This window comes from Giraffa tippelskirchi, chromosome 11 (assembly GCF_054371585.1).
Source record: "Giraffa tippelskirchi isolate mGirTip1 chromosome 11, T2T-mGirTip1v1.2.pri, whole genome shotgun sequence".
Lineage (NCBI taxonomy): Eukaryota > Metazoa > Chordata > Mammalia > Artiodactyla > Giraffidae > Giraffa > Giraffa tippelskirchi.
Genome location: NC_137285.1, coordinates 62,745,640 through 62,769,524, shown reverse-complemented (window position 1 = coordinate 62,769,524; position 23,885 = coordinate 62,745,640). Strand labels below are relative to the sequence as shown.

At 47.6% G+C, this 23,885-nt stretch overlaps 1 protein-coding gene across 1 annotated transcript in view; it reads right to left on the bottom strand.

Annotated features, from left to right (window-relative positions):
* Positions 1 to 23,652, bottom strand: part of FHDC1 (FH2 domain containing 1) — a 37,683-nt gene extending 14,031 nt beyond the window's left edge. Inside the window, exons 1-6 of the mRNA XM_081543665.1 lie at positions 23,566 to 23,652; positions 17,259 to 17,871; positions 7,484 to 7,545; positions 6,723 to 6,825; positions 725 to 810; positions 537 to 637 (exon numbers count right to left, since the gene is read on the bottom strand). Of these exons, the coding sequence (XP_081399791.1) occupies positions 537 to 637; positions 725 to 810; positions 6,723 to 6,825; positions 7,484 to 7,545; positions 17,259 to 17,735 (829 nt within the window). The 5' untranslated portion in view covers positions 17,736 to 17,871; positions 23,566 to 23,652. The remainder of the gene's footprint in view (positions 1 to 536; positions 638 to 724; positions 811 to 6,722; positions 6,826 to 7,483; positions 7,546 to 17,258; positions 17,872 to 23,565) is intronic.
* Positions 23,653 to 23,885: the final 233 nt, after the last annotated feature.

Here is a 23,885-nt window from a genome sequence, read left to right as displayed (position 1 = left end):
TAATCTAGGAGAGGAACACGCTGCAACCAACAGGCTTATTCCTAAACTTGAGATGAAAGACGGGCTTCCCTGGTGGCTCAGACGGTCAAGAATCTGCCTGCAATGCAGGAGACCTGGTTGCAATCCCTGGGTCGGGAAGATCTCCAGGAGAAGGGAATGGCTACCCACTCCAATATTTTTGCCTGGAGAATTCCATGGACAGAGGAGCCTGGCAGACTACGGTCCATGGGCTCGCAAAAGTGTCGGAGACAACTGAGCGGGTAACACTTTCATTTTCTGAGATGAAATACTTTCTTTTATTGGAGGATAATATGCTAATTAATTGATTGGTCAATGAATTAAATTAATTAACAGGGGGCAGTAAATGGAGCTAAACCTTAAATACCATCCTTGGTAACACGCCATTTCCCTTTTTAGAGTGTATCAGAAATGGAACTTCCCATATCTACAACTTTTCAATTGAACAGTTTTTTAAAAATAGGCTGCTACCAACATTAATAAAAACAAATTACACAAAGCATCATGTATTTACTCACCTTTTGTAGCGTTTCTTAGAATCGTCATATCTGTGTAGAGAGAAGAACAAGAAGGCAAAAATTCCTTCTTTAGCACCATGGCTTCAATTCGCAGGGAATAGCTGAAAAACAAAAAGCAGAACTGTAGCGTGTGATGCTGTTGACCTAAGAACCGTGCGCTGCCAAGAGCAGTGATGAGTGGTCCTTACTTTGGCACCTGGATTAAGCGGTGCAGAAAGGAGTCTGCCAGGGACAGCTTGGCCACGTCGCCACTGAACGCCTTTAGTTTCTTTATCTAAAAGACAAATGGAAAAGGGGGTCAAGGAAAAAGGACCAATGACTGAAATACAACATTATTTTAAATTCCACCTTAGAATTCCTTTCAGAAAATAAGGATTTCGGTGCTAAATTCAAATTAATAAAAATGTAGACCTAAGAAAAGACAAAGCCATTAACTAATTTGTTGTTTCAAAGGAAAAACCCAAACAAGCAAGTTAGGGAGAGGAGAGCTGCGTCACTCGTGTGGGTATAAAGAGCCCCACACAAACCAGAGAGCCAGAGCCACTGGAGTGAGTCCTCTGGGGGTTACTAAGGGAGACAGAAAGAGGGTCAGGCCAGGATGAAAATGTTGAGTAAGTCATAAGCCGGAGGGGAGATCCCTGTCTGGAAAAAAAAGAAGAGACTCGATATATAGTCACTATAGCAGAGCCTACGTCACAAATGAAATGTCTTATTCTTTTGAGTATTTCAGATATAAGATACTTAGACTGGGGGGCCTAACAGATCTTCCTTCCGAGGTCAAGTTCCCCTTCACGTTCAGCAGCTTTATAGGAAGGAACCACTGGATGTGGAGGTGAGTACGCACTGGCTTTCCCGCAGGAAGCTAGAGAGGAAAATGTCTCAAACAATTGAAAGATGTCAAGATCTTCCCCTCTGAAAAAGACTCAGGTAAGGACCAGTAGAATCCCACTCCTATAAATTAGGACAAGAAGCGTCTATGCCCCGGCCCTCCAGGCACATACTACTAACCCAAGAACAAGATGAACCGGGCATCTACACGAGGTGATGGAATCATAGTTAGCATCGCTTGCATCTGCTGCTCATTTTTATTTCCCAAAATGTCCACAATAAACATGTACTAGTCCTGTAAAAGTTAAACTAAACTAAAAGTTATTAAATACACAAATATTCCTTCAACTGTGGTACAGGAAAAAAATAAAAGAGTTCTGACACAGGAATGTAACAGCTAGGAAGTAGGGATGGAGACACAGAAAGTTCTCAAACTGCCTTCCCCACACAGAAAACAGGACCCACCCCCAAACACATTTCTGTCCACTGTGATGGAGTTTTCCAGCAAAAAGTCTTTATGGTCAGTAGCACCTAAAGACTGCTCGAGTTTTGTAATAACCTATATGGGAAAAGAGTCTGAAAAAGAATAGATGTATGTATATGTATAACTGAATCACTTTGCTGTACACCTGAAACTAACACAAAAGTGCAAACCAACTAGACTTTAATTAAAAACAAACAGACTGCTAGAGTAAAGCTGATAGTCTATCCTTGTAGCTAACTGCTCCCAGTAAGCAGTTAGCACTTTATAAAGCTTTCTCTTTCCTACCCGTGGATTGTCTTGCTGCTGCTGCTGCTGCTAAGTTGCTTCAGTCGTGTCCGACTCTCTGCGACCCCATAGACGGCAGCCCACCAGGCTCTGCCGTCCCTGGGATTCTCCAGGCAAGAACACTGGAGTGGGTTGCCATTTCCTTCTCCAGTGCAGGAAAGGGAAAAGTGAAAGGGAAGTTGCTCAGTCGTATCCGACTCTTAGCGACCCCATGGGCTGCAGCCTACCAGGCTCCTCCGTCCATGGGATTTTCCAGGCAAGAGTACTGGAGTGGGATACCACTGGTGCCCATAATAATAACCTAATTTTTAAACCTCTTGAAAAATAAGAATTAACAGTTCAAAAACAGGGAGGAGGGAGTATTTGCAAAGATCCCCAAACTGAAACATGCATCAACTTTTTCTGAAATACAAAATGTAGCAGTGCAGATGCACACCCCAGACTCTCTAGTATTAAGTCTGGGTCTTAAGACTACATTTTCTTCCTAATGGGCAGAAAACAGCCATTTATAGAATTGCATTATTTCCCCTACCTTTAAGGGCCTCAAAGTGAATTTTCCGTTTTCAGCTTTACTAAGTTTAAGGAGAGATGGACTTCTGCATTAGTTAAACCCAAACTAGTGCCTAGTTTCTGAACTGAAAAAGCCACGGGATGAATTCCGATCCCTCCTGAACTAGAGTCTAGCGATTCACCATATATGGGCAGGGGCAGAGTGGGGTTGTCTGTGTCTTCTATAAGACCACATATGTAGCATGGGCAAAACTTCTGAGAATCACAGCACGGCTTCCTGTCTGACGCACAAGAACAGGTCACGCTAAGTACACTCGGTAGATGTTTCCATTAAACATGTGCGGAACTGTAAATGAACAGTGATTAACTGCCTTCTCTTATATAATGAGTGAAAAATGTTTATGGAGTTCAAGAGAACAGTGATACTAAAGATAGTATTTGATTTAAATGCCATGTACACAGTTCTTAATTCCATTTCAAAATGAGATTTATGTTCATTAAGAGGGATTACTGTGCCTTCACAGTGAGGGAGGTAAAAAAGAGAGGTGGACAAACCCTGTAATTATTATGTATTCTCATCACCATCAAAAAGCATTTATCAAACGTTGTTAGGCATCGTTTTCTTGGCTGATCCAAGGGACTCTCATTATGCCCCGGCTGTGCCCGGTTTCTGCCCAGACAGCAGACAGCCTGCTCCTTGGGGCTCACGCATTCCATAGAGCAGGCCTCCTTCATCCCGGCTAAGTCCGCCCATGTGGCCTTGAAACAGCAGGGTTTCCCACCAAACAGCAGGCCCACCCAACAGAAGACCCCAGGGCTCTGTCCTCTCCCAGCAGCAGAGTAAACAAACGAGGTAAGAATGAGGTGATAAAAGCATCAGGAGACGCAAGTCAGCTCACTGCTACAGACAGAAGCACCACCTCCAGCCCCAAGTCCCTGATGCCGGAGGAAGGGTACCAGCACCCACAGTGGGCAGGGCCCCTCCCACGGCCCACGGCTTCTCGTCAAGGCCCCTCTCAGGGCCAAGGCAGGGAACGTGCTGTTATTTCTGGGTCTACCATCTCCCTCTTCCCTGGTGGCTCCGTTGGTAAAGAATCCACCTGCAATGCAGGAGACCCAGGTTCGCTCCCTGGGTCAGGAAGATCCCCTGGAGAAGGGAATGGCAACCCACTCCAGTCTTGCCTGTGAAATCCCATGGACAGAGGAGCCTGGCGGGGTCGCTAGGAATTGGACACGACTTAGCAATTAAACCACCACCATTTCCCTCTACAAGTTTTAAACAGGAGTTTGAGGCAAGACGAACAAAACGTGCCAGATAAAAAGCTTTGTGGTGAAGGGCAGAGGACGCCAGGAACCGAATGAATGGGGTGGGCTGGCAGCCGGGCCGATCCGTTCCCCAGCTCAGCTGCTGCTGCCTGTGTTACCCTGCTGACACTCAGACTGCTGCCTCGGTGCCCTGCGAGAGCAGAGGGGACGCAGGCCTGGGGGGCTGTCCTGGAGCAGCAGCGGGGGAGGGGGGAACCCTTGTCCTTCCGTCCTCAGAGGCAGGTGGCCAGGGTGGCCTGGGAGTGGCCCAGGCTCCGGTGAGTCAGGCCAAGCCCACCGACCTCCGTGTCTCATCTGTTACCCGTACCCCGCTTACAATGTCACCGTGCGGATTAAATGAAAAAAACACACCCAGCCACCACGGGGGTGATTTACCGACTTTCTGTGCGCCAGGCGCTGGGCTGAGCACTCGCTCCCTGTGGCCCCAGCTGCTGCCTGGAACTCGGGGCACTCGGTCAGCGCACAGCCCCTCCTTGTGCTAAAAACAGCACAGGACGTACCCCACGGCTGAGCAAGGCGCAGGTGTGCGTCTGCGGATGCATCTGCTAGCACATTTTGCCATATTCCTCAGCCTCTTTCACGGGGCCCTGCCTCCTCCTTGGCCTCTTCTCCAGCCTCCGCCCTCCACCCGGGGCTCTAGGGTCTCCCCCAGCGCGTCGGGGCCCGGGGGTGGGGGCAGAGCCGCCCAGCACTCGAGGCAAAGCGAGCCCGTCCCTGCAGGGGCAGCGTCAGGAGGTGGCTCCTCCCCGGGGAGGCACACAGCCCCCAGGGAGGGGCAGATGGAGGGGTGCCAAGCAGCCTTGGGGACTGTCAGGGTGTTCCTGCCGCAGGAAGCTCAGCTCCCGGAGGAGGGTGTGCCCAGTCCAAGGCCAGGAGTTGGGAATGTAAACGAGCAGAGTGTGACTGAACTTGTCAGATATACAGACCGAGGGGGACCCAGCAGGGGGAGGGACGTCTGGTCCTAGGACTGGGAAGGCCCTGCAGGACCCCAAGGCCTCAGCGGGACCCCGTCTTGTCTCTGGGGTCAGCTGATCGTCTGTGGGTGAGAGTGCCTGGGGATCTTCAGGGCAGCGCTGGGGTGGGTTTTGGTCACCTCATCCTTAACCGCCTCTTCCCTCTGAATTATTCCCACACACAACTCAAAAAACAGGGTTCTTGAAAACGAGAGGCTGGACAGCTAAGTTGCTTCTCTGGAAGATACCTAAGTCTTCTACAGCCTTTGTATTTAAAGATTTTTCAAATTTAATTTTCAGTTGCCTCTGATTTTTAAATTAGGAAGGAAGATATTAAGGAAATCATATTTAACCTCCTCCCTCTTCAGTGGCATAAAGCTGGCAGCCTCCCCCGACACTTAACTCCCACTGAGTTGGAAATTCAGAGCTCTGTTAGGAAGGTACCAGAGCAGTGCTCAGGAGGAGGCATGAGAAATGCCCAAGCAGGAATAAGATTTCCAGAGCAACTGAATCTTCTTAAAAACTCAATTCGTTAAAACTATCCATCCTAATAAAAGATCTTGAGTACACCAGAAACTAACACAATACTGTAAATCAACTATAGTTCCATTACAAAAAGAAGATTTTGGAATGCCATTCTCTACCAAAAAGATTAAGGAGTGTTCAGTAGGTAGGATCCAGGGTAAACTGTGATCTAATGTACTTTACCCTCAACTCTGTAAGACCCTTTACTAACAGTAACAAATGCCATTAACTAATCCCGGCTTTGAAAAATTACAATTAATTTGCGAACGGGAACCCGAGGTGAAGAGAACGGCTCAGAATGCCTAAATATCCAGTCACCCCAAGACCCTCAGGCTGGCATCGTGAAGTTACCGCTGACAGAAAAGAAAAAAGCATAAATATATTTTTTGGGGTTATTAATGGCACTAAAATCAAGTTCCATAAATTATGTCTGGGAAAAGGAAGAGATTGGGGAGGGAGGAACCAGCCGCGTATGGAAAAGGGTACCTTACACTTTTTTACTTTATGAGACTGTATTATTCAAATGACACGCATTTATTTAGCCTTTTACTGAATTTTTTTCAAGGGTCACTTATTCAGAAATAGTACCACAATTTTGGAAGGTTTTACAAAACTGCTTTTCTCTTTTTTTATCCCATCAGGCTCCTGATCATGCAAAGATTCAGTTTATTCAGTCCCTCCAAAATCAGTATCTTTATTTATACTGTGGTACTATATTGTCACCATAGCCATCTCCATCTTTAGTCAGTTAATATATACAACATCTATTAACAATTTACCTACCTCTTAGTTTTTAGAGCATCTTTATTCAAAAGTGGTCGGTCTTTCCTTTTTTTAAAAAAAAATATGCATTCTCAAACAACCCCAGGTACACACTAGGCAAAGATCACCTTAGTTGACAGAAAAGGGAACTAACATTTATTGAGCTCCTCTGTGCCAAGTACCATGTTAGATGCATAACGAGGGCTTAATCATCTCGACAATTCAATGAGGTAAGCCTCATTACCTTTATTTTACAGGTGAGGAAACTGAAGTCCACAGGACTTAAGAAACTTGCCCACTTTCTCAATTAAGGGAAGGAATGTCCATTTAAACCTAGGTTCTTTAACTGTGTAACGTGTACTCTTTCTACTGGGTAACTTTTTACTGTTCCAAGAGAAAACTCGGGCTCTGGGTAAAAGAGCACCCATTCCATGTGAGTTCTGACATTCCTAAAAAATATGACGCTTTTATTATCGCTTTTAACATCAAAAACTCCCGCCCCAAATTCCTTACCTCCTCTGACTCGGGCAAAAGCTTAAGAAATTCTCGCAATGTCTCCGATCCATAGTGCTCACTCTTCCCTTGATGAATATCTTCCACGATGGACGGAGGAGACCTGGAAAAGACAACAATCAGATTCCATTTCACATTTGCTGGAGTGCCTAAGAAACACAAGCCACCAAGTGAAAACAAGTCACCTCCGCCCTCCTCTTCATCCCGCCTCCCTCCCTGCCTGACAGGTGGGTTTGTGTCAGTGATGGTAACAGCGCCCCTGCCAGGGGAAGAAGGGGGTCCTGACATACCAGGGGTCCCTTCCATAGAAGACCACCCACGGGCATCCCAGAGAGGCTAAAAGTGGCAACAGCTCCCGGGCGTCTTCTTTGGGAGAGAAGCAGTTCGGTCAGCCTCCTGGAGCCAGAGCCCTCTCCTTTCCATGCACACTTGAACGGAACCACTCTTTGACTTAGTTGTCCATCCTCCACTGATGGGGCAGCACCTCAGGTGAATTTATAAATTCCCTGACATGTCGGGCTTGAATAGATGCCCCAAGGCAATTCTCCCTGAACCCCAAGCGACTAGATTGTGCTTTTGTGGAGGAAAACAGCAGAGAGTGACACACACTTGGGGATCTTCAAGCCATGTGCCTAAAAACAATTTGAAGGGATGAGGGATGACTTTCCCTCATTAGAATCTGAGTTTCAGCTCACACCCACCAACTCTGATGCTGACAGCAAGGGTGTGACTAAAGTTTCAAATGTGTGCAAAAATCTTACTTCTTAAATTGCTTAAGAAATATCCCAATGTTCATGCTCCGTTTTGCATCCAAGAGAGTAATCTGGAAAAAAACATAAGACACATAAGATTGTTCAAGTATGAAGGAGCAGCGCTGGGGACTACTCAGCCTGCGATCTAGAGCCTGGGAGCCACATGTACTGAGCCCACGTGCTGCAGCTGCTGAAGCCCGAGCGCCCTGGAGCCCGTGCCCCGCAGCTAGAGAGGCGCCCGCAAGGAGAAGCCTGCACGCCACAACTGGAGAGGGGCCCCGTGCGCTGCAACCGGAGCTAAGAGCCAGCACAGCCTAGACAAATAAAACGGTTTTTTCAAAAAGAGTTGGAGAAGAGAATGAAGACCTATCAAAATACAACATAATGTATTAATATAAGAGAATAATTTTAATGTATTAAAGTAAGAGAATAATTTCCAGTATGTAACTCTGCAGATTGATACCTAATATAGCTCCCCAGGCTTTCTGCAATATTTCCCTAATGGTAACAATCATATACATATATATATTTATATATAACAATCATATAAATATATATATATATTTTGACCAAGCTGCAGGGCTTGGGGACCTTAGTTTCTTGACCAGGTATTGAATCTGGGCCCAAAGCACTGAGAGCAGAGAGCTAACCACTGCACCGCCAGGAATTCCCATACAGATCTATTTTAATATTGTATAATCTTACATAAACTATATCAACATTTTCTAAATTTTGCAATTTCCTCTTAGAACAATACAGCTCACATTTAAAAGCCCCAATTTGGAAATAGATGTCTTAGCATAGCAAGAATCATATGAGAGTTGAACTCTGAAGATATTGCAGCATGAGCTCCAACCCTGATTTAGGGATGTTTGTTAAAGGACCAACACTGTTATTTTCAGAAACGCAATAAAATTTTTAATATTTTTCTAAACAAAATTTTTATTTTCATTCAAAGAGACTATATATATCCAGTAGCCCTTTTAGGAAGAGGTAAGAAAGTGTTCTACACTTTTTTCAGAATTTAAAAGGGAATTTATAAGGGAAAACACCTAGCTGTATTTTACCCAGTCTAAGATGCTTTTTTTTTTTTTGGCATGTGAACATTTCTGGAATCTTTGCACCATCCCGCTCCATCCCACACGAGACGTGAGTCAACCCTCTGTCCAGCGTGTCCTGCCTGTTAGTGACTTAGTAGCTATGGGTTGTGGGGTTACTGGCATGGTGCCACAGTGCTTGCGTTCACAATGCTTGCTTATTTTACTTGGTGATGGCCCCAAAGCACAAGAGTCGTTACACTGGCAACTCAGATATGCCAAAGAGAGGCTGTAAAGAGCTTCCTTTAAGTGAAAAGGTGAAAGTTCTCAACTTAATAAGGAAACAAAAAACTCATATGCTAAGGTTGCTAAGATCTATGGTCAGAAAGAATCTTCCACCCATGAAACTGTGAAGAAGGAAAAAGAAATTCCTCCTAGCTTTGCTGTTGCACCTTAAATTGCAGAAGTTACAGCCACAGTGCATAAGTGCTTTGCTATGCTGGAAAAGGCATTAAATTTGTACCACATATTTTGAGAGAGACCACATTCACATAACTTTTATTACAGCACATTATTATTCATGAAATAAAAATTCATATTCTAAGGCAAATCAAGGGAAATATAAACATAAATGTTTTTCTCTGCTCTTTGGCCTCGTCTTTCTCCTCTAGTGTGTATTGTGTATCTGTCTTATGCATCAACCAAAACTCCCCATCGGCAGAAATACCTACTCACCCATAAAAGGCAACATTCTCTTGGCAACAGTGAGATAACTCCTTAGGAGATAACCTTCCTTCTTAATCTTGTAAGAGGCCACCATGACCCATCACCCACTGTTTGCTTTGTATGGTTACATCTGGATTGTGTAGAATGTACAGCCCTCGGTCTCAAAAACTGATACAACTGGGCTTTTATGTCTAATGAGAGGAGCAGTTCTCAGAGCTTTCTGAGAGGCTGTTCCCGGGTTATAGTCCTCACTTTGGCTCAAATAAAACTTTCTGTTTTTTTTAGATAAATTTTGTTCAGCAACATCGTAACTGTTCTATTTTACTATTCCTTATTGTGGTTAAGCTCTTACTGTGCCTCACTGATAAATTAAAATTTATCAGTTATGTATGTACAGGAAAAAAAACACAGTACAGATCTTCCTCAGCTTATGTCTTGATGAACCCATCATAAGTTGAAAATACTGAAAGTGCAGTTAATACACCTAAACAACCGACATCACAGCTTAGCGCAACCTACTTTAAATGTGTTCAGAACCTTTACATTAGCCTACAGTTGAGCAAAATCATCCAACACAAACACTATTTGATAATAAAGTGTTGAACACCTCCTGTAACTGACGGAATACTATACTGAAAGTGGAGAACAATGTTTGTCAGTGTGTTGGCTTCTTCCTCTTGAGATGGCATGGCTGACGGGAGCGGCCACACCACCACTGCCCAGTATCGAAAGATGGGACTGTATCACAGATGGCCAGTGGGGAAAGATCAAAACTCAAAATTCCAAGTTTTGGCAACCCACGGCTTCTACTGAATGCCTATTGCTTCCATACCATCGTCAGGTTGAAAAATCTTAAGTCAAAAACATCATGGGACCATCTGTATATATAGAGTTTGGTACTATTCATGATTTCAGGCGTCCACTGGGGGTCTTGGAAAGGATTCCCTGCAGATAAGGGAGAACTACTGTAATAATTGGAGAGGGTTTATCAGACTGAAAATTAGAACCTTTTATAGAAGGAGCAGTGTTACTCACTCAGTCGTGTCCAACTCTCTGCCACCCCATGGACTGTAGCGTGCCAGGCTCCTCTGTTCATGGGATTCTCCAGGCGAGAATACTGGAGTGGGTTGCCATGCCCTCCTCCAGGGGATCTTCCCTACCCAGGGATCAAACCTGTGTCTTCTGCATTGCAGGCAGATTCTTTACTGTCTGAGCCATCAGAGAAGCCCCTTTTTCGGGGGTGGGTATTCTTAAACACAGAAGTCATTTCTTTGGAAGCAAATATCCAGCCAGAATACCTGGAGGAAAGATAACCTTAAAATTCTTCCATTTTCCCCATTTGTTTTTTGGAAGAGGGAGACTAGCTAAATAGGAATGTTGCTATAATGCTCTTTCTTTCAAAATGTATGTGATTCATCGTGAACAGAAAAGAATCAGGTTCAGATTAAATTCCTGATCTCTGGGCCTGCTTCTAAGTTTGTAAGAGGCAGCAAGACTGTTGGCCAAAGTTGATGAGACTTCCTGGCTAGAAGGTTAAATTTTTACAAGAGTATGGTTGCCTGCTTTTCAAGACTAATCTTAAACAATCACATTATTTACTATCTGAGGGGTTTATTTCATCTTAACACAATCACCTGCCAGCCATAAAATAAACTCCCAAGCAAAAAGGACAGACTCCTTATTGGAATCCTACCCAGGGATTACAGTTCAAGTTCAGTGTGAAGGGAGGGGAGAGGAGACGGGAGAGAAAAGGTGAGAATAAAAGCTGTCACCCTTCACATCCTCTAAGAGGAGAGCTTACACCAAAAAGAGGGATCTGGATTTCAGACAGAAAGCGACGTGCTTATTAGAATTCACAACTAAGAAGTAAGCGCACACACACTGATTTGGCTGTTTATGTATCTGAAGAGCTTTTTCTGCATTCATATCTACCCAGAATGGGGACAAACCTTCTTTTGTATTTTTTCATTAAACTACCACCTCCTGCTATATCTAACCTTGACGGCAGCACCCTCGCCCAGCCCCACCCTCAGCCTCTTCACCCATCAACCCTCCAGGACTCTGTGCTCAGTCTAGACCCATTGCTACTGCTGCTGGAAAAGTGGTGGAGAAATCACTGTCATTGTTCCTATTTCACAGATAAGGAAACTGAGCCTTAGGGATGTCATTTTATACCTTCCCGAAGCAACAGGCTCTCTGTGGTTCCTATTCGCCTGGTTCTTATGACGTTCCCTTCTGCTGAGGATACAGGAATACAGAGAAGTAGTGAAGGTCTCCACCAGCCCAGTATTCACACTGAGATGCTTTTCCAGGAATGGGGGCAGATCTGCAGAGAGTGGTCCACAGGCCTGGCCCAAGCCCCGGTGACCCCAGGGCTGTACGCGTGGGACAGAGGACAGCACCCGGGTTCCAGGAGCGGAGCTCTGAGCCAGGGGGTGCGGGGCAGGGGCCACGCCTGGGGCAGCAGCGGCCTCCGCAGCCTGAACTGAAGCTTCAGAACCTGGTCCATCATTAGAGGGGCTGCTCGGGGAAAGCCTGGGCTGGCCAGCACAGAGCCCCTTAAAGGGAAACCAGTACCCAGGGCCTCCTGCAAACCACGGGAGAATGAGATAGCTGAGAGCCCTGTGCGGACGGCGCCCTTCTCTGCGGGCCTCCTCCGCTCTGCCCAGTGCGGGCAGCCTCCTCTCAGAGGGCATCGCCCCGTGAGTTTTCCAAAGCGGTGTTATCACACAGTCCTTTGAAGAGGGTTATCAGGACACGTGTAAATTAGCTTATCTCACTTCCCCAAAGGCTGGCCAGCGGTTCAGATCCCCAACAGTGTAGGGCTGGAGGTGCTGGTGCTGAGTCACTCCCAGGAGGGCACTCCAGCGGCCCAAGAACGGGGTGACCGACCCGGCCCCTCCCTCCCCACCAGGTCAGTCAATCCGAGTCCACTCCTCGGGACACCACAGCCTGCCAAGGGTGTGCCCTCGGCGTGCACAGAGCTCGTGACGGTTTCCACGAAGGGCTGCCTGCGACTTACACTACCCTGAGCGCATAGGGGAGCCGAGATGCGAGGGCACGAGCCCAGCTCACCGAGGAGGAGCCGGCAGCTCTAGAAGAGCCTCCCCGCAGGCTGCCAGCGTCAGGGCTCGGGCCCCTCTGAAGCCCTGAAACAGCAGCGCTCATCTCCGTGCTCAGGGAAGCTGGTGAAACGCTGCCTCCCACCGCCTTCCTGGTAAAACCTCCAACTAAGCTCTTCTCCTTTCTTCTACCATTCTTATCCTCTCATCCATCTGCTCCAAACTCTGCCTCTCATATTCATTACAGGAAGAAGAAACCTTTCTTTTTAACTTGTGGTAAAATACACACGTGCTGTGCTGTGTTTAGTCCCTCAGTCGTGTCTGACTCTTTGTGACCCCATGGACTGCAGCCCGCCAGGCTCCTCTGTCCATGGGGTTCTCCAGGCAAGAATACTGGAGTGGGTTGCCATGCCCTCCTCCAGGGGATCTTCCCAACCCAGGTATCGAACCCAGGTCTCCTGCATTGCAGGAGGATCCTTTACCAGTTGAGCTACCCAGGAAGCCCCAAAGTACACATAACAGTTACCATTTTACCATAAGAGTTAACCATTTTTTAAGTGTACAGTTCAGCAATAGGTACACCCACACTGTTGTATAAACATCTCCAGAACCCTTTATCTTGCAGACTGAGACTCTGTCTCCATTACACACTAACTTCCCCTCCCCACCCCGAGCCGCCACCTCCTACTTGTTTCAGACTTCAGAACATTCTGGGACTAGAATAGAAGTTGACAAAGAATGACTGATACCTGAATTACTATGTGGGAAAATAACATTACTTTTCACAGATTTAGAAAAGCCCATCTTCCTTCCTTCCTCCCTCTCTCTTTCCCATCCTTCCTTTTTCTAATAAGCAATTTTAATTCTTTCTTACGTGGTATGATTAATGAACAGTAATTGTAATATTACTACAGACACCACAGTGAATGACCTCGAGCGTTTCAACGTTTACATTTTTTTTCAAATTTCAGTTTTATGGACGTGTAATTGAGAAATAAAATGGTAAGAAATTTAAGGTATACGTGGTGATTTGATAAATATATATACACATTGTATGCTGATATACATTTCCTTCATCTAGTTAAATAACATCCATCACCTAACATATTTCTCTTGTGTGTGTGCGTGTGTGTGTAGAGTGAAGTTCTACTCTCTTAGCAAATTTCAATTATAGAATACAGTGTTAGCAACAATCGCCAGGTTCCACATTATGTCCTCAGACCCTATTCATCTTACAGTTTTCTCTGTGAACACCTATTTTGACCCATCATATTGATGTCTTATAAGATAGTCCCTTTGCTCCTTTGGCTCAGTTCTGGCAGTTCAGTTTACTTTCTTTGGAGGATACCAGATGGCTAGGACTGTCTTCCCCTTCAGAGCATTTCAGATTCCATAGGGAGACAAATGCAGCCCTAATTAACCAGCTCTGGGGGGCTGAAGAGCAACACTAACAGATGGACAGGGGCTTCTCAGACCTGAGACCACTAAACTCCGAAAGGAAGATGGAGTTTGAGTTGAATCTCTTTATTACTATCCCCAATAATATTGTTTGTTATTTCTAGTTACTTTATTACAAATTATTATTGTAGCATCTGTAGCCTCTTCAAGTTAATTTTTAGCTAACAAAGATACACAGACAGTACCTCCTAACTTTCCCCCTTACTAAATGTTCTAATTTACTATTTTAGATGTTGCTCTTCCTAAATTTAGCCATTCTCAAATTCAGTTCTTCCCTGTCTCCCAGTAACTTCTTCCCTCAGAGTATAATGGAACTTATTTGTAAAGCTTTATAAGCTCTTTAAAGCCAAAGCCAACCGCATAATGGCAGGTCATTTCTGTAGGAGGTTGTTACATTTCAAGGGGACATAATCGGATCCGTGGTATGTCTAAGTCTCCAGAATGATGAGCTATGGGGCGGCAGATTGGGAAGCCACTCTCCAGGCTCAGGATGGACATCCTTGGCTGTACACGCTCCACGTGGCTGCTTCAGTTTACACAGTTTCAACCCAGGGCTCCACTTACTATGGAGGGAATTGGAAGGTGTATCACTGGTCTGTGTTAGACTACCATTCTGCTGGGCTGTAACTTCTCTAGAAGAAAATCTAATGAGGAAATAAAACAGCATGTACTGTATTCTTTTGCCAAAAAAAAAAAAAAAGAAGAAGAAGAAGAAGTATATGTAGTATATGTGATACTTCTTACTTTGAGCCATGTTGGAGATAGCATGAAAACTGGAAATGAAGTCTGGACCCTCTATGATGTGACAATATTACCTAATCTTCCCTTAAATCCATCTACCTTCACTACTTATCCTGAGTACTGAAGAGTTGAAGAGTTAGATCACCTTATAATACAGTCATGGTGATTTAATTTTTCTTTCTAGACGGCTGTCTCTCAGATGAGGACCTGCATGTGTTAAAGGATATCTGCACACCCACCATTCATAGCAGCATTATTCACAAACACCAAAAGGTGGAAGCGACCCAAGTGTCCATCAAAGCTGACTAGATAAACAAAACGTGATAAATATATGCCTGCATGAGCAGTCACTTCAGTCGTGTCCGACTCTTGGTGACCCTTTGGATTGTAGCCCATCAGGCTCCTCTGTCCATGGGATTCTCCAGGCAAGAATACTGGAGTGGGTTGCCATTTCCTACTCCAGGGGATCTTCTTGACCCGGAGATCAAAACTGAGTCTCCTATAACTCCTGCCTTCGCAGGCGGAATCTTTTACCACTGAGCCACCTGGGAAACCCTGTGATATATACATGCATTGGAATATTAGCATGAAAATTCTGGCACATGTTACAACATGGATTAACCTTAAAAACACTGTGCTAAGTGAAACAGTCCAGTCACAAAAAGACAAATACTGTGTGAGGTACCTAGGGAGTTAGATTCATAGAGCCAGAAAGGAGAAGGGTGGCTGCCGGGGGCTGGGGGGAGAGGACAGTGGGAAAAGTTTTAATTTTGCAAGATGCAAGGACTTCTGTGGTGGATGGTGATGGTGGCCATTCAACAATGTGAACACTTAAAATACACTTAAAAACTGTTCAGAGAGCCTTCGCTCATGGTCCGATGGCTAAGACTCTGTGCTTCCAATGCAGGGGGCCCAGGTTCAATCTTTGGTCAGGAAAGTAGATCCCACATGCTGCAACTAAGACCTGGCACAGCCAAATAAATAAATAGTTTTAAAAAATTGTTAAGAGGGTGAATGTTATGCTATGTACATATCACCACAATTTAAAATATAATTATTCAGTTTCAGGTTTGTTTTTTTTTTAAGTTAAAGTAAAAAAAAAAGAAAAGTAAAGATGTACCTAGAGTAAAGGGAGGTGAAGAGAAAGACTCTTAGACCTGAGTTTTAGATCTGGCCTAAGAAATAGACATTTCTGCTTCTGCCTTAGTTTGGAAAAGATGTTACAAGCCCCTCCTGTTCCTCTCGTCAGTGGGTCTTCATCCCTCTTGAAGTCACAAACATCAAGCAGCAAGTTCCCTACAGCCTCTTGAACACCTGGCTGGCGGCCTCCCTGGGGGCCTGATCGGCCAGACCCCCTTTCTGTCTGTGGGGGGCCTTCCTGAGACTCGCGCTCGGACTCCGGGCCCCCAGCCACTCTCTCCTTCAAAGGCCAGAAAGCAGAGCTGGAAACAGTGGTGAGGAGGGCCCACTGTCCAGCAGGGGCCTCTGCTGGAAGTGAGGTCACAGGCCAGGGTACTGAAGAAATGCTCTCCTGCTCCTTCTGATACTGAAACGATGGGCTCAGAAAGAAAAGGTCTTTGCATAAAGCAAAGACAGGGAAAGCCAGGCTCTGCACGGAGCATTGTCTCACAGCTCACACCTAATTCTACTCCTAGGGTTCTCCGCATTTTATAAGGAATAGACTCTTGGCTATTCCAACAGGGGACCATACAGCCGGTTTCTAGGGCCCCCAGACAGAGAAAAGAGGTCAATACTGCCAGCTCAAGAATTCAGTAACGCGGAGAGCTACTGCTTCATTCCAGAGCCCTGCCCATTCTCTTATCTAGTCAGCTCTCTCTAACCTTGCTCCTTTACAACAGACTAAAAAATAATGCATTTCTATTGCCCTTATTTTGGGGGGGTGTCAATATTCCTTTACCTCTTGGTTTCCTAATTACTTCTTCTAGCAAGTAGAGTTGTCTTAATTCACCTTCATGTTTCCAGACAGAGAATACTTACAAACGTCGTTTTGCCTCAGTTTCTATAAGACATGGTGACCTGTTTCTCTGAGGCCACGCTTTCACTTAACTTCTCAGAACTTGCTAGCTTTATATTTTTCTCAAAGTAACACAGTTTGTGTTCACCGGGAACATGTTCTGTAGAAAGTCTATCTAAAAATAGCGCTATGCTTTGGCTGTGAGAAATCTCTGTTCCACAATGGCCAAAATTTAATTAGGAGGTCAGAGGAATAAAGACCCCCTCAAAACACTTGTGGAAAGAAAACTAGAGGGAAAAACCGAGATAAAAGTCTAAGGATGTACATGATTTAATGGTGTTATTTAATAAAAGGCATTTTGTCTCAGAGAGCTCCAGTTAATGTCAAATAACTGAGTTCAGACGCTCAGGGTTTTGTCTCAGTGGAGACTAACAACACCGGACTTCAGCGGAGCTGTTCCAGCCGGGGTGCGGAGGGGGCGGGCGGGGGACATGGCAGATGTGCTGGAGGCAGGGCTGGGCTGGGAGGCAGGCAAGCAGCGAGGCCCCAGACAGCATGTTCTCCGCATGAGGTCATGCTCCTCTGGGATGTCTGGGAGGATCCGGCTCGAAGGCCTCTTACACTTTCTTGCTACTCAGCTCAAGCTCATCATATAGGGCCCCTCCTCCCCTTTTCAGAGCTTGTTCACTCGTGTTATCTCATTTCCCAGTGCTTCTAGCAGGTTTCGGAACGTAGGCACATACCCAAACACAAAACCCCGCCCCACCGCCATGGGCCGCTCTTACCTCTTCTCTGGCCTCCCTGGAGGACGGATTTAAAGACCCTCCCCTCCTGGAAGGGGAAGACTTGGTGGGATCTTCCTGCTGCCCAAACAGCTCTTCCACGGTCTTGGTATCGATCTGGTAGTGATGCTGCTGGCTGGCTGCCAAGGTCCAGATGTTGGTTTTGCCCCGAACTTGCTCTTCTGGAATGGTTTTCCAATAAAAGCTTCTCATCCGCTTTTTCTTACCAAGCTGGCTGTAGCCGTTCAGGTGAGAGTTTGGGGGTAGTCCCGGAGGAGGTGGGGGCACCAGAGGCCCCCCGGGCAGTGGAGGGGGAGGGGGCGGGGAGGGAGGAAACCTCTCCCCTGAGTATGGACATAGTGGAGGCGGAGGGGGTGGAGGGGGCGGGGGTGGGGTCTGCCCAGTCATGAAGCTGGCTGCCATGGCGGTATTCCCATTTCCTTTATCGCTGACCAAGGAGACACAATTCATAACATGCATAGTACCGTCGCCTTCTAAGGAGGTAATTTCTTGACCTTCGGGAAGCAGACACAGCCATCAAACTTGTGCCATGCTTTTCCATCTGCTGGTAGGCCGCCAGAGAATAGGCAACTGGGGTGTATGTCCTCCTCCAAACCTGCAAAGGTAAAACAACTTTAAATTCAGTTCAGGAAAACACTCCCTTCCACATGGCGACTCCCTTCCGAGGCCATGGCCAGTCCTCCCAGAGTAGCTGGATATTAAAATCAATGAGGGGCCACACGTCCAGAAGAGCACGGAAAGGGACTAATAGTCTTCTAAATGTGAACCAAATTTTACTACCTGGAAATGCTGCCAAAGCAGCAGTGGTAAACCCCACCTGGAAACCTTCCACTGGCCAATAAAACACATATTTACCAAGAACCCTCGATGGGTTCAGCTCATTTTCTGAATAAGCTACTTGTTCACTAACAGGCTCGTTTCCTTGGGGGCAGTGGATCCCCCATCCCCGCGGAAATTACCCAGATGGCTGCAGCCTTAGTGACTCTGCCTTTCTCCAGCAGGGACATGTCCCCGGGTCAGCGGGTCAAAGGGCATCCTCCACCTTGCACATATGATAAACTAATGGCCAAACCTTCTCCCAGAATCAGGGCCACCATCTTCCACCTATACTTGGTGATGCTGCTTCCCCGCAGAGGAAAGAATGCCAGGCATGAAGAAGAAAGGTTCCAGCTCTAAACCAAGCTTTCTTGCTTACAATTTTAGAAGGGCCACTTCGCCGCACTAGACTTGGGCTTTCTCATGCGTAAATTAAGGAGGTCAGGATTGACCTCCACCATCGCTTCCGAAGCAGTGGTTTTGGGCTCGTGTTGACACTCTCTACGCCATCAGAACATTTCTCCGCCTCTTGTGCTCCGTCTGACACTATTAGCAGAGGAGACACCAGCACAAAAGGGGATGTGCCCGAACCACGCCTGTCACGTGTCTACCCCTCATTCACTCAGTCAGGGACTTATCTCAGTGGCTTGTGTCTTTATTGACCTTTAAATGTTTGTTTTTGCTGTTGAGCTGTTGCAGAACCTGGTGTGAAAATAGGGGTCAAAATAGCTACATTTCTTCAGCTGTGAGGACGGGTGAGTGGAGATGCAGAACATGGGCCCTGTGCAGGCTGTGGGCATGCAAAAATGGGGCTGTTTTGCCCAGGTGATAAAGGGTCACATGGAGGGGCTTTTTAGCCTGGACTTCTGAGAGGAGCCATCCTTATACAGCATTCACTTACACATCTTCATCAAACACAGCAGAAGTCTACAGGGGTAAATGTTATTAAATGTTTTACACAGAATCATATACAAAAGGCAGGATTGCCTTGGGAGTATGAGGGGAGACTCCAAAAACAGAGTCTCTTCCTCAGACCCCAGGTCTGCTACTTCTTTGGGGGTGCAACTTGGGGTGAAGTAGATTATTTAATTTATATTTCAGCATCCTCCTTGGTACTCCACACCATAAGCATACACCGTTCCATTGGTTTGTATGAGATAAATGAGCTCATACATGTACACCCTTACTAAGATGCCTGGTACATAGTTAGCTATTACTAACAACTGGTATCAGATGTATATACGATTTCTCTTTATTTTCACAAGTACTACATTTGCTTTAAAATACGTATTGGGTTTATAAGTAAAATGCTAAGTTGCCCTTGGTTACTAGAAACATACCTTTAATATTTCCAATCTCTGCTTTCTAAGTCACTAGGTTTGTGACCTTTGTCCTTTTTCAATACTCAGTGATTGTATATTACATTTCTACACATTACAAGCACAAATGTTTTCATGAAACATTTAAATAGTTAAGTTCTAAAAATTATATATAGGTAGAAAATAGCATTTCCGACTATTAATTGGATAAATTTTTTTTAGCATTTTAAACACTTTTAAGTGCACATCAGTGGCATTAAGTACATTCACATTGTTGTGTAAAGTGTTATCATGGGATAATTTTTTAGAAAGTAAAACTGAAAATATTTATCCAAGCCAACTTACAACTCACTAGAGATGCAACCAGCTTTTAAAAGGAATTTTCATAATTATCATTCAGGGCATAACTAGGCTGTTTTCATAGTTGGCACCCCTAAAGCAAATGACTCATTGTCAATTACAGTTTATAGTTATATTTGAACTCTTCTTCTCTCAAGACTGTACAGGTAATCTTGGCAGTTTATCCTTACATACTTTAAAATACTTCTGTACACGAAATATCTCATATATAGAAGAATTGCTAATCCTCCAATTCACCTCCAATTCCAGATATGCTGACTTGTTTATAGATTATCCCTGTTAAGAATGGTGATGAGCTAAAAAAAGTCCCCATCCTAGAAAGCAGTAACTCATTTGGTGCTGTGTTAGTATATGCACAGCTGTGCCATTAAACCTCCCATAGCAAATGTGAAGATACTAATAAAGAGTGAGAAAGACTATGCCCTCAAAGGTCATGCAACAACACTCTCTCCTAATACCAAAGCCCCAAAGCACATAGGTTCTTTTGAGTATAGCCTTTTCTGCAGAGGAAGTACAAGCTTAAAGCTTGTCAAAGTAACAAGTGACACGAGTTAGTTTTGCATGGGCAGGATTCTAACCACTATTCTGTCTTGAAAAAGAATGCTATTTTAGAAAGTTAAAGGAACAAAAGAAAATTTACAACATTGTTCCTGGTATGTTGTCTGGCTAATTTTTTCCCAGGGTAACATACAAGGATACTAGGCCCCCAACAGCTTCTAATGAATGAGTTCTCCAGCAATGATTAGCTAAGATGCTAATGCTTTTACTAGGAGCCTCAATGGGGCTTTGACAGGGCTTCCCCCTTGGGCCAGGATTTCCAATGTCAAAGAGATGGCAGGAAAAAGAAAGTGCAGACAGACATTCTAAACCTTTCCACAGTCCCATGAGATATTAAAACAGAGGATACACAAAGTGCCAGATTAAAGCTTATCCAAAGTAAAGATGTAAAGGTGCACTCTCCAAGCCTGCTAGAACATAGATGATGCAGCAGCTCCAAAGCAGACTGTTTCACACAGTGGGCAGCGCCTTCCAGACAATGGAATTAGCTTTGGGCTCTATCTGGAAAATGTCAAGTGTCTCATCAATCTCCCCCAGGGCAAAGAGAGACAGGCTTGTATTTAACATCTCACCTACAGGTTGGGGACCTCAGCAGCAGGGGGGACGGCTGCTAAGGTTGACAAATGCCCAGCCCTGAGTAAATCATAGAGCTGTCACAATCAGTCTCTGAAGATGAGAACTTCTCTTCAAGTCCCCTGATTAGGACCCACTGGGGGTAAATCCGAGTGAAGGTCCCTCCCGGGGAGTTTGTCTCTTAGCTGAGCATCTCCCAACTATGGGTTTTTAATAAGGGGACATTTGAGCTGATCAGTAAGCAAAAAGTCTTAGAATGAGAATGTTTTATAAGGGTCTTCAAAGGAGCCCCAACTCTCTTATCTTTGCTCTAGGTGTCAGAAACAGTGTTGAAGCTCTTGAAGGGAATGGGTGGCAGGGAAGAAAAGAATAAATATATTTCATTTCACAGTGTATTTAGGAGGAAAACATGTTCCTGAAAGCTTGGTCAGGGCTCAGAGCTTTCCTGAAAGAGGGTTAGTAGGGCCCTGTTGCTCAGCCCCTAGGTCAACAATAAGCAAAAGTAAACGCCAGGGAAAACCTACCAGAAAAACCTTTCCCCTTGATTCCCGACTTGTGTCACAGATGAGGTGGGAGCAGGAAAGGCTGGTCCACACCCTTCTGATGACCAAACGGGGGCAGAGCAAGCCTGGTGTGGGGAGAAGAGGCAGAGGAACCCACAGCTCTGTTTTATTTGGGGGGAGAGGAGAGGGTGGGGAAGGAACAGTCAATTCTAAAACACGGAATGTTTGCTTCCACCAACTTACTGGGAAAACGCCTTCCCCACCACCTATCTTTCAAAACCTTTCTTGATTATTGAACACCAAACGTCAACCACACAGTGGAACCAGAGCTGGCAACACCCAACCAGTTCTTCACCTTGGCACTTTCACCAGCAGTGAAGAACCCAAGATGCTTCCAGTCCCCGCGGTTAATCAGCTGTCGCACAACAATCCACAGACACCCTTGAGTGCAACACCCTGGGAGCAGAGGGAAAAACGCCTGTGTTTTGAATGTACATTTTCAGCTTCTCTCAATGTCTCCAGACCAAGAGGGAAAAAAAAAAAAGCACACGGGCGCCAAAGGATGCTCTAAAGAGAAAAAAGCGCTCGCGATTCATTCCAGGAAGACAACCGTGGGTTAGGAGAGAGGGGGTCACAGACAGTCAAACCCCAGGGGCAGTTTCTGTGCAAACAGCTGTTCGAAAATGGACTCTCGAGGAGTCGGCGTGGAGGACACCGGGACCCGATTTCTTTCTGGAGGCCCAGCAGTTCCCCAGGTCTCTGCACTGGCGAGCGGTCCACCGCGCCTTTCCATCCCCAACCCCGGCTCGCGTCCCGCCCCAGACACTCACCGAAGCGCCACCGGCCCGGCCGCACGAAAAGCTCCGAGGGCGCTGCCTCCGCCCGAGTCCCCGGGGACCCCGTTTGGCCAGTACTGGTTGGGTCGCCGGCGCCTGCGCGTCCTTATCTGGGCGGCGGCGGGAGGGGTGAGGGAGAGGGCGCCGGTGCGCGGCCCAGATAGACGGCCACACGCGCCGCGCAGGCTCTGCGGCGGGCCCGGGGCGCGCGCCGGGGAGGCCCGGCCGCCCTGGACGCAGGGACACGCGGGCCCGTCGGGCCGACGCCTGGGCCCTGCAGGACCCTGCGCCTCCCGGGAACGCCGAGCGAGAGTCCTCCGGCAGAAGGTCCCGAAGCAGCAGCCGCACCGCCGCGCCCCTCCCTGGCCTCGCTGGGGTCGGAGACCCTGCCCCTGGCCCCCGGGACCCCCGCCGATCCCCTGGGCCCCGCCCTGCCGCCGAGCCTGTTTCCCCCAAGCGGAGTGGGAGGCTCGCTCACTAGGGAAGGTGTCACTGGGCTTGAAGCTTAAGGAGTGGGTCTCCCGGTTTGCGGGTTCCGCCCGCTCCTCGAATCTCCGCGGAGACACTTTCCCGGGTCCGGGGTCTGGGTCCCGAGCGCAGGGGAGACAGTCTCGCGGCCGCAGTGCGGAGCGGCCAAAGGGAGCGGGGCAGAGCCGGCGAGGAGAACAGACGGGAGACGCCTGGTGTCTGGTCAGGGGATTAAACCGGGAGCCCTGGGTCCCCGAGCTGGGGCACCGCGGCGGCTGGAGGTGACCCGCCAGCCCACCCCTTCCTCCCTCAACTTCCACGAGCGCAGGGTTCAACTTCCAACCTGAACTTCGCACGGGCCGAGCGGACGTGCCGGTGCGAGTGCCGCCTTGTTGTCGGTCCGCATCACCCGGACGCCGCTCTGGCCAGCCCCGCACCCACTGGCAGGAGGGGCGAGTCGTGGCTCCCCGCTGGCCAGGGACCCGGCGCGGCGCCCCTCGCTGAGCGCTCTTGGATGGGCGGGGATCCAGCGGGAGCGCAGTTTATCCGAGTCCTCGCAGCTAAAGCTCAGGCAGCCAGCCGAGCTCTAACCCGGAGGCCGCCGGGGACCTATCTGGTTCTCCGTACGCGGGTCCAGACCGGAGCGTCTTCCCCTCAAGGGGTCGATCGCGGTCCTCTGCGGCCCGGCGACTGCAGCCACCAAGTCGGGGGAGCGCAAACCTCCCCAGCCTTCCCGGTGAAGCTCGAAGACAGCCGAGACTCGGCGCCCCAGCACCGGGTCCAGGCTGATCCGCTCCTCCGGAGTCGAGGAGACTCCGTCCCCGGGTGCTCCGCCGGGGCCGCACGACTCACTTACCCGCGGTCGGTGCTCCCCGCGCGCGCTCCCCTCTGCTCGCCGTCCGCGGCCGCCCAGCGCCGCCGCCTCCTCCCGGCTACTGCAGCCGCGTCAGCTCGGGACCGCGAGGGGGCAGGGCGGCGCGGGGCGGGGCGCGGCCGCTGCCTCAGGTAACAATGCTGCAGACCCGGCTGCTCCCAGCGCCAGCTGCAAAGGGCAGCGCGCCCTTTCCTGCTCGGCCCTTCCTCCCTCCCTCCGCGAGCGCCCACGCCGGGGCTGCCGCGTTCCCCTTCACCTGCGCGGGGCTCCGGGGCCGGGGGAGCCGCCACTCGGCGCGAGGT